The sequence below is a fragment of the Saccostrea cucullata genome, unplaced genomic scaffold (genome assembly GCF_032062105.1).
Source record: "Saccostrea cucullata isolate Sc308-1 unplaced genomic scaffold, CSIRO_AGI_Scuc_v1 ctg276, whole genome shotgun sequence".
NCBI classification, from domain to species: Eukaryota; Metazoa; Mollusca; class Bivalvia; order Ostreida; family Ostreidae; genus Saccostrea; species Saccostrea cuccullata.
Genome location: NW_026930478.1, coordinates 264,936 through 276,322, shown reverse-complemented (window position 1 = coordinate 276,322; position 11,387 = coordinate 264,936). Strand labels below are relative to the sequence as shown.

The 11,387-nt window shown below is 32.2% G+C and overlaps 1 protein-coding gene across 1 annotated transcript; it reads left to right on the top strand.

The window, feature by feature from the left end:
* The first annotated feature begins 1,596 nt into the window (after window positions 1-1,596).
* LOC134228721 (metal transporter nramp1 homolog) lies at window positions 1,597-10,669 on the top strand. Its single transcript, XM_062710405.1, has 15 exons — window positions 1,597-1,747; window positions 1,970-2,092; window positions 2,235-2,313; window positions 2,507-2,654; window positions 2,836-2,974; window positions 3,094-3,249; window positions 3,701-3,770; window positions 4,764-4,870; window positions 5,122-5,211; window positions 5,306-5,335; window positions 6,345-6,565; window positions 7,331-7,406; window positions 7,740-7,817; window positions 10,134-10,166; window positions 10,560-10,669. The coding sequence occupies exons 1-15, from the start codon at window positions 1,634-1,636 to the stop codon at window positions 10,662-10,664; spliced, it is 1,569 nt and encodes a 522-aa protein (XP_062566389.1). The 5' UTR covers window positions 1,597-1,633; the 3' UTR covers window positions 10,665-10,669.
* Window positions 10,670-11,387: the final 718 nt, after the last annotated feature.

Sequence of the window (11,387 nt, the reverse complement as noted above, 5' to 3'; positions counted from 1 at the left end):
ACATCTGTAAACCATAGTTAACGCGATAATCTATGTTTCACAACCGTAAACTATACTTAACACCGAAATCAATCATTTGCGATTGCAAAACATAGATTATCTGATAAATACAGTTTCACGATTTGTAAACTATAGTTTACAAACCGTTAACTATAGTTAACGATCTGATAAATATAGTTTCACGATTTGTGAAACTATGATTTACAACTCTTAACTATAGTTTACGATTGTAAACTATAGTTTACAAATGTGAATCTATGTTTATCAACAAAATCTATTGTTAACGCTTTATTCAGACAGATAGACTTAGATTAGCATTCGTAAACTATAGTTAACGATCGTTAAATATAGTTTTACAGATGAAAACTATACTTAACGAATCGTTAACTATACTTAATGAATCGTTAACTATAGTTTACGGTTTGTAAACTATAGTTTACAGTCGATAAACCTAGTTTATTAATTGTGAAACTAGGTTTATCTCATTTTTGTGAATTTGGCGTGCCATAGTAAACTATACTTAACGAATCGTTAACTATAGTTTACGGTTTGTAAACTATAGTTTACAGTCGATAAACCTAGTTTATCAATTGTGAAACTAGGTTTATCTCATTTTTGTGAATTTGGCGTGCCATATATATGACGTGGTATTATTTACGAGGAAACTTCACTAGCATCACCAGGAACAGTCCCAGTAGCCAACTTGTTGCTGACTCTAATAAACGAAAAACCGTGTTGACAACTCTGTCGCAAATGTGGTTGGTCTGCGGAATTGGTAGCTAATAATTTAAATCAACAATGGTTAACACTAAAGTTATCATTATGAAAATAGTTTTCGCCCTCTTTCAGCCTTTGTTAATCCTAATACCTAAGCAAATACGGATAAATGTACCATGGAATCAAAAATTCGTACTTCAGCACACTGTTTTAATTTCATCATAATTTTAGCATAATTAATATAATGGATGAAATGAAAATTTTTTTCAAGTATATTTTTAGTTTCGTAATTTAAGGATGGTCAAAAATGCACCGCTTGACCATTAACGTTAACACGCATAGTGATGAAGTCGCCTGATGTGTACATTGACCTGTAGCTATTTGTGTATCTCTCATTTGTATGAAAGTTTGCATTATCTTACTGCATCCGGACTTATATCTACCCAAAACTTTATCTACCCTGACACACTTATTAGTACATATGTAGTACTATTATGAAAAATTGGGGATAAACAGAAGACGAAGGAGCATAATGACTGAGGTAAAGTTGATTGTCCTCACAATATACCGGTAATTTCACTGAATACTTACACAATTAATGTATTTTTTCATATCAGCTTGAGTCAAAGTCATAGGGCCCACAATTCGATTGTATTGTGAGGTATCGCCGGATGTATCCGACAACTGTTCCTCGAGTTCAAAGAAAATTGCTACAGTAGTTAATCCAACATACTCACTTTAGCCACTATATATACTAGTATTTGCTTTGTGAATGCTGTGAATGTCTATATTTAGCCAAATGAGTAAATATATGTGAGTACGAGTAAAGATACGTGGTTACTTTTGCACATGACTTTCACATGCACAAATTTTAGTTCTCATACAGTAGGGATTCCGGAGCGTAATAAAGCAAAGCATGGAGAAGTATAAAACACTGGAGGAAGATGTTCCCGGTAATACCAGTATACAGAAGGAAGGAGGAGGGTTCGAGATAGCTGCTGGTCAAGTCAGGGTTCCAAAATCAACGGGGGTAAGTTGCACAATTTAATCAGGATCTGCTATCTTTGTATAAATTAAACTTTCCACAAAACTGTTTCATGTTCAGAAAATCGTTGGTTCAAGTCCCGGCTGCGACAATCTTAAATTATTAAAAACAGGTTGTAACTGTTCGTTTGCCTTGAGCGCCCGGTATCTGGTGAGGTCTGTGCTGTACTAAAATTGTAAACTGGTCAATCGACATATATCTTTCCAGCAAGCGTTCAGTTTCCGGAAGTTATGGGCCTACACTGGACCCGGGTTTCTGATGAGCATAGCCTACCTTGACCCTGGAAACATAGAATCTGACCTTCAAGCCGGAGCCATTGCAAAATATAAGGTAACACTGAAAGCCTACCACAACCAACACTGAATTCTTAAATAAAAAGAGGTAATGCTGAAGTTATAGCCTTCGTAAATTTTTATACTCATAATTCTTCCACAAGAAAATTGTACCCACTACTCTTTCATGATTTTGTCAGTTGTTATGGGTGTTGATGTGGTCCACTGTATTGGGACTGATGCTTCAGTTACTAGCTGCCCGACTGGGATGTGTCACAGGTAATTTTTCCGTAATGTGATGGAAACGAGCTTTGGCAATTTTTTTTGTATTCTTGTGTGACAGCGATACTTATCTATTAAATTCTTCCTGAGATAAGTTGGTCTTGGTTGATATTGAATACTTTTGGACGCAATTATTCTCTCAGATGTTTCTTTTCATTTGTTTATTAGTTATTGATTAATTATTTTGTAGGAATGAATCTCGCAGACGTTTGCCGCCAGGAATATCCCAGAATTCCACGGTACATACTTTGGCTAATGATGGAGATCGCCATTATAGGAAGTGACATACAGGAAGTCATTGGATCATCGATTGCAATAAATCTTCTCTCCAACAAATTGTAAGGAATGCTTCTGACCATCGATTCACATAGATCTAATTGTGACAACCTTAATGGAAAGTTTTCTACAAAGATTGATAATACGTGTATACACTTTAATACATATTTGATATCAAGAATATAAAATTCATGAAGATTCAGAAAACTAGGTATATGAAGAGATTTCCCGCCTTTTTTCTAGGATTCCCATTTGGGCTGGCGTTCTCATCACTGGTGCTGACACATTCACGTTTCTTTTCTTGGAGCAGTTTGGATTAAGGAAGTTGGAGGCGTTCTTCTGTTCCCTCATTACAATAATGGCTGGAGCCTTTCTCTATATTGTAAATTCATCCTGCATTATAATTTTAAGTCTTTATATTGGCTGCATTTTTTGAGTCCATTACATCAGACAGCGAACTTGATATTTTGGTTGCAGAATTTGATTTGTTTTTCTTTGCAGTATATCAGAATTAAACCTGACCAGGGAGACATTCTGATTGGTCTATGGTTTCCATGGTGCCAGGATTGTAATAAGGACGCCATACAACAATTGGTTGGAATTGTGGGAGCAGTCATCATGCCCCACAATATTTATCTCCACAGTTCTTTAGTATTAGTAAGTATTTATGAACTAGTCAAGTTTAAATTGTTGAAGTTTAAGGCTCTCAACAAGAAAGTGGTAGTCTTTTTTTGTAATTCAGTCTACTTGGCAATATCAATTTGTTGCCTAATTAGTCTTGTAAAGAATATGCTCGTGTTTGCAAAGTTTTTGAAAAACATGCGAAATCAAAAAAAAAAAAAAATCAACGACCATATGATGAGATTTTTTGGCACTGAATAGCTATCTTTTAAATAATTCAATTGCATTTTGGTGTACATGTAATAACAATTCTCAATGCAACATAAAATTACAACTATGTATATATGCATCGCAAAAGACACTAATCCGAAATATCTGCCCTTTTTCAGTCTTCTCTCACAATTTTGATAATACGTGCCAGGAAAACGTCAGATTTCATATCAAACTTTTATTTTAATTGATAATGAAATGATTTTTTTTTGTCCAGTCTCGTATCATAGATCGAACGGACAGAATTGAGATTAAGGAGTCTATCAAATACAACAGCATAGAATCGGGTACGTAGAACTTGTCATCTCCTCAATGAATAGCTAGTGTAAAAGAAAACATTAAACACACAAAATAGTTCCTTGTAATTATTAGATCGCTTGTTAAAAGCACGAAATGCAAAGTGCACCACGAAAACAAGATATATAAATACGTGTTTGTGACATGGAACACTGATGCCCCCGTCTGACAGCTTTTTCAAATGCAAGTATAACTCTAAGGATTTGGTCAAAAGGTAAAAATTGTTGGTTTCCAAAGGAATGTCTTGTCATCAGGAAAGCCTCTGAGATGTGAAAGTGGATCAAACTCTAAGGTCAAGGTAAAAAAAATATTTATACCCACTGATCGAAACAGTGAAAGGTCTTGTCACATTTAATATACTTTTGAAGTATGAAAGCCCTAGCATTAACTGTTCAAAGTTATGAGGAACTTGTATATATAACACTGATAAAATTTAACGAAATTCTTTTCAATCTGACATTTCCGAAAAAAACAAGAGGTAATCCAGTCAAATAAACTTGTATCTAAGTAGTTTGCTTATAGGTTATGATTTTAAAAGTGAAATTTTTTTTTCAAATGCTTGTTCTACACTTTTAATCTGTGTTGAATCTGTGAATTACTCTCTTTTGTTTAAGTCAGCCTGTGTAATTTGATCAAAGCAATTTCTACACTCCTTTTTATAACGTAGATTCAACTGAAGTGCCAAGCATACGGCTTCCGTTTTAGATTTATTATTCCAAGTGACATCAAAGAACAAATGCACCTAATTGCAAAAATAAACTTAGTATATCTTTAAGGAATCAATTAGCGCAGCGTTAATATTCTCATTTATCTTAAAACAACTGAGTAGATTTTTAGTCAGTTTGAAATCAAATGTAGGTCGGGTATTTTAAATAGACATTGGTGTTTTTTTCTTGTAAGTTTAAAGAAATTCAATGTTGTTATTCCACTACCATTCTGTTTGTACCTTTGGCTTTGCTTACAATAAACTGTTGTTATTGAAGCTATCGCCCTATTTGTCTCGTTGCTTGTCAACCTGTTTGTGGTGTCCGTGTTTGCTGCAGCCTTCTCAGAACCTAAGTACGCCGACACAGCCAGCCTAAAGGTCGCGGTAAGCAACTCTAGCAATCTGGAATTATTTTAATGACTTATATATAATATTATAGCTGTAATATTTTGATCGGAACTGAACGAGTATATACTTTGAATATTATTTCAAAAAATACCCGGGTAGTAAATGAAATACATGTAACAACAAAATATATGTCCATCATGACAATTTCTTGACTATTTTCAGTGATTTAAACTTTTCCACTTTAATTTTTAATTCAGACTAAAGCTAGATTTCCTTATTTTCTTTAGGGAGATTGGTTATATGAAAACTATGGTTTAGCCATGAAAATCGTGTGGGGAGTGGGCATCCTTGCAGCTGGACAGAGTTCAACTATGACGGTACGTGTTTTATTGAGATAAATCAATCTTCTTTCAGACGTCTAAGATTTATGCAAAATTACTAATACTTTGTAATTTTTTTTTCTCAATTCAGGGAACATATGCTGGTCAGTTTGTGATGGAGGTAAACATAAACTACAGATTTAAGTTTCCATGCACCTATATTTTATCAGCGCACTTCCCATACAAAAGGTTGTCTCCAGCAAATCTAAATATTTTTAAGCATCACGGTAAAACTTTTTACATATATAAATATTTTTTTCATCAAAAATGACCAAGGGAAAAAAACCCACATATAAGGATCTACATTACTAAGACTTACGTTGAGAACAACCATTGTTCTGTCGGATCAATTACAGGACCTTAATAGTCATCATCCATGTAACCAATTGTCAACAACGACTCCTTTCGGAAAATCACTCGGCCTTTTCTGTCAAGTCGAGTTTTTTCTTTTGACATAATGAATCAAAATGCTTCTTCAGTTAGCATTAAAAATTTATTCCACATTAAACAATACACCTGTTACATATATTAAATTGTAGAATACAGTATTGCAAATTTTGCACAATCACAAAAGTTGAAATAAGCTTCATTCCTTAAATAACAAACAATAATCAAGTTTTAATGTCAAATGACACAATACAAAATGGATCAGAGCAAACACACAAGCACAGAACATCAGAGGTTGGAACACGTGTCTTGGAGGAATAAGCATTCCCTGTTGATCGATCACATCCGCTATGTGCTTCATGCCAAAGTTGGGCAAACGAGAATACGCAGGCATTTCTGTGTGAAATTCCCAGTAATAAGAACAGTTTGTATGAAAAAGAGCGTAAACTTAAGAATTAGTAACATTTCCTGGTAGCCTCATTGTATCGACCTTAGAATTTGTAAAATGCTGCCTTAAAACCAGAATGTAGATATTCTTGTTTCATCTACTTATTTGTCAATAGCTTGCCTACTTTGAGGACCTCTGCGTTACTTCGCATTGAATCGAATAGGTGATAATTCTGTATTGCTATGTACGTAAATAAAACAAAATTCACGACAGAAAAGATAAGCTATAACGATTATCACAAAGTAACTTACACTCTGAATTTGACCAGTCTTTATAGTCACTCTTTTTAATTCAGGGCTTCATCCAGATAAAGTGGGCAAAGTGGAAGAGGGTATTATTGACGAGATCCATAGCGATGGGTCCTACTATAGCTGTGGCGCTGTTAGCTACCAATGACCTTGACATGATGAATAATTGGCTAAATGTCCTTCAGAGTGTACAGTTACCATTCGCCCTTTTACCAGTCTTACATTTTACCAGTAGTGAACGAATCATGAAAGAATTCAAGAATGGAAAGTAGGTACCATTTCTTAATTGAAGTAAATGTAAGTTGATTTTGAAAAAGCAATACTCAGTTGGCCTGATGTTTGGTAAAACATCCTCGAACAAGCAACACCTATGCTTAATACCAAATTCAATATTTACCACGAGTTGAAAGGAACATAATGTGTTTTTGCAGTTTGGGCAATCTACATTTGTACTTGAAAATATGTTATGCCAAATTTATGATCAAAATAATATTTTTATTGTTGTGTTTTAAGAGTCATTTAAATTAAAAAGTCATAGCATGTAGGGATCACTAAGCAATGAGATGTTGAAATATTATCTAGGCATGGGCTTTGCAACATTTGGACTGCAATGATTAAGTACATAGTCCTATTTATGACATAAAAATGTGTTAGAATCTTGATATCGAAACATGTAATTATGCAAGTCTCTTTTTTCATTTATATAATTAAGAAATAACAAAGTTAAATTTTGCAGAAATCATTATTTTTTTGAAGATTTCACAGTCACTTTAAGTTTTTGGTCTAAGTCGCTTTTTTTGTTTTTGATTTAAAAAAAAAGAAAAAAAGAAGTAAAATACAGGAACCAAAAGTTTTCGGTTTAATACACTACAGACTTTTATTATATTCATATTATTTATTTGTATTGTTGATATTGTTGAATATTTTCAAAATTCGTCTTGAAATGAAATAATTAAACTATGATAAGTATTTTTTTTTTCTAGTTTAATGCTTTGGTTTTCTTCATTTAAAAAACTGTATCATTTGATCACAGGGCCATGAAGGCTATAGTTTGGTTGCTGGCAGTGTTGGTTATGGGAATAAATTTCTTCCTAGTTATCGTCTTTGTGGTACGTATTCTTCAATCAAACCTGTTAAAGTGTTCAAAACATAAGTATTCTTACATTGTAGATTGTAAACCTTTTGGTGCATTTCACTTCTCCTATTGATTTGAAAAAGATGATGAAGGTTTTTTTTTTTAACCATTCCACATGCTAAAATTCATTATTGTTCAGTGAAAAAAATTGAATGCAATATACACCAAGTGCATTATTTTTCAATTTTCAAAAAAGAAAATCGATTTCATTCAACAAATGTACACGATATCCTGAAAATTATGCTGAAAAAATAATTACAGATAAATTGAATTATACATGATTTTTTTTTTTTGGCTGACGTCCTAGGGTTCTGACCAGGCCTGGTATACGTATCTTGTAACGTCCGTCATACTCATCATTTACTCTTTATTTGTTGCTTATATAGTAAGTTATTATTCTTATTTGCAATTACTATTAATTTTGAATTTAAGACAAATAGAAATCGAGTCATGAAATGTAGTCTAGTTTAATTTGACATTAATAGCACAAATGAAAGAGGGCGTATAAGGCGTGTACAATCCCCCGCTCTGAGACAAAATGTTTCTCAATTTTCAAAATTCACAGAAAAAGTTATATTTTTCTAAAATCATGTTTTCAGTAATGTCCTCTTCAAAACATCTTATTATTTTATTTTACTGAAGGACTTATAATTTGATAATCTTTATTTCAAAGTTGACAGTTCAGAATATTTAGTGGAAAATGGGCTTAATAGTGCTATAAAAACGAATTTTGAACATGAATCGGTCAAGTCTCCATTTTTCGTGACCGCTTAAATGATGGAAACGTTAATGTGAAATCTATTTCATTTGTCCAAAAAATGAAATCTGAACCCATTCTATATGAAAATCGAACTTTTCTGAAAAAATTTACACTTCAACAAACCCGTTCATTTAAATCACTCTGAAAGACGTCAGTAATGCATAAACTTCGTACCGTAGTGGTTTAAGCAGTTGGTCTTGGACCAAACCTGCGCTTTGGAGAGAGTTCGAATCACAAGTGAAGCTTTTTCTTTTTTTGTTTTCAAATGTCTTAAAACATGAGTGAAAAATAAATTATTAATGAATTATTTAAACAGTGAAATACAGAATTTGATGTGTAAAAGATGATATAAACCATAAAAATTTGAAAAAATACTACTTTTAGAATTGAGAAATATATTTTTTTTCAGAGCGGGGAAATTGATCCTCGCCTTGTTTAATTTGACCATTCTTAAAATGGAACTAAATGCTATGTGTTGTTTGCACTTTGCATTGCAATGATCTAAGTGTTTAATGTAGAATTCCAAAATCAAACAAGCAAGACTTCATACAAATTAGATGAGTGCTTTGCAAAGAAATGCTAGCAAAGAAAGTCATGTTTACAAACACAGAAATATAATGTTCTTTACATACACTCGTATCTATATAAAATTTTTGAGCATTCATCGTAAAATTATTGATATAAGGGTATCATCAAAACAAACATGTCTATCCTAATTCATCATTATTGAGTGTGATGTTTGACTTTAGAGTCAAAAACACTTTTTGTCACGAAAGATTTTTTAAACATGAATTCTTCATGAATAATTTAATTTATGCTTTTGATATTTGGCAGCGTATATTCATTAGACAGCGTTACAAATTACATATTAACTTAAATTTGACTTTTTGCCTTTAAGTTAGATTATTTGCATTTGGCAGGAAGCAGAATTTCTTTTTCTTCTAAACGCGGCATATTATATGACTTCCCCTAAAAGACAAATAAAAAAATGTTCAATTATCTTAACTTTATGTCCTTGAACTTTGAATAAATAAAACATTAATCCAAAAAATCTATCGAAACGATACAATTCGTGAGCAGAGCAAACACAGACTACTAAAATCAGGTAACATGGATGAGTGAGCACCCTATGCCGACTGGACACATCCGCGCCTCACTAGTTGTCATGACTGGGTAATCGGAAATATCCGTAGATAATTCAGCATGTAAATAATGATCTAATGATTGCTATGAAAAACGTCTGTCAGAATTCGATTGAATGAAACACTCTGCTTGCTGACAAGGCCATTGTATTGACCACATAACTTTCAAAATGATTATTTTAAATAAGACTGTTGATAATATGCTTGTTTCGTAAACTTGTTTTCCAATAGCTGAAATCATATGCTTTGTACAAGTTCTAATTTGAATCGATATCTTGATATATTTTTAAAATACTCATAATGCTAAAATTGTTACTTTTATAGCTAATTTTCAGCGATATCTTGTTTTTATCGTAGATATATTAAATATTTAATAGATCTAAGATAAAACAAGATATCGCTGAAAATTAGCAATAAAAGTAACAATATTAGCCATATGAAATTTTGTTGAAACTATATTACATTTTAAAGTTAAAAGTTTTTTTTTCAGCTGAACTAAGTAGTTTCATAAAAACTAATTATTTCTTGGACAGTTTTCAAATTTCCGAACTCTGCACCAAAATAATTTAATTTAGAGCTTATAAGTAGAGACATTATGAAGAACATTATCAAAGAACATTTGATGAATATTCTAGCCTTAATTACACACGCATTCATAACAAGAATCATCATTTTGAAAGAAAAACTTTGCACTGTTTGTTGTCACAGCAATCCATGCTTGCCAACAGCATGTAAAAAATAAATAAATAAATAAATCATTAAAAGATAAAGTCTCGCTAATTAACTACTTTGATTTCAGGCTCTAGGACCTGGAAAAGTACTGAAGATAAAGGTTTGTTGCTTACTTGATATATAAAAAAAGTTATTTTATTAAAATTTATAACTGCATTCAAAGTGTCAGTTGAACAAAACATTGCCTTCTGTAATATATTATATACATTCTTGAGGATGTGATTTAATCAAAATAAATTCAACCGTATTCCTAAAAATCTTTAAGAATTAGCAATATTATTACCATCAGTAGATATTCTCTAATATTAAACATACTAATGACATGTGTACATGTATTTGTAATTTCACCCTAAACGCCATCGTTTCCTTGTAAACATGAATTATAACTTTTATGATGTTGATGTAATTTTTTTCTCTATATAGATATACTTAGCCAGGAGAATATGATTTTACTGTTTAATGTTGATCTTTACATAAGTCATTTTACATGTAGATGTACTTGGCCAGGACGTTCGGGTGGAGAGAAGAACTTATCATAGAAGAAATGTTGAGGAGAAATTCTCTTACTTACTTACCAGACAATGTCCATGCCTTGTAGCACTTCTTTAATTAAGTTGTTATTTGATATTATACTTAAGTTATCTATTTGTTAAGTAAATAATTAATTCTCTTAGTTATTTTAATTTTATTCACATTGTTATAATCACAACCTGGTTATTTTCTGTGGCAGAATACATCAGCTGAGACAAGTTTTGACTTGATTTCGTATCAATTTTTCGTTCACATTGTCAGACTTATACTTGAACAGGTCTCACTTCTTTACTGTTGGTGTATTTTCCTTCTAATAATTATTATCACAAACTGACACTTCGTCTACCTTTTTTGTAACTTACAAATAACACCCGACTTAATGTGTATTTTCAAGGTTGTTGTAATAAATTTTTCTACTGGACATGCGCGGAGGAAGAGCGTACCCGTGTAAAGTCTGTAGGATGAGTAAATCACGTAAACCTACGGAAGAACACAAGGACGAACCCCCTTACTTACTTTTTAAGGGTAGGGTTAAATAACCCTGATTAAGTCTCATGCGTCAAATTGTTCATTTGTTGAGAAAGATAATAGATGGTAAACCGGTAGAAACAGTCTGTGACCATAACATTTAGAAATTTTCAAAATAATATATTTTTAGAGAATATTTACTTGCAGTAAAAATAGTACATGTATCCGCAAAAACCATAATTATGGATATCAAGCAGAGAATTGGTACTTATTGTTAAGTATGCCTTAGTTGTAATTATAAAACGGAATTTTGTGTTTGCTT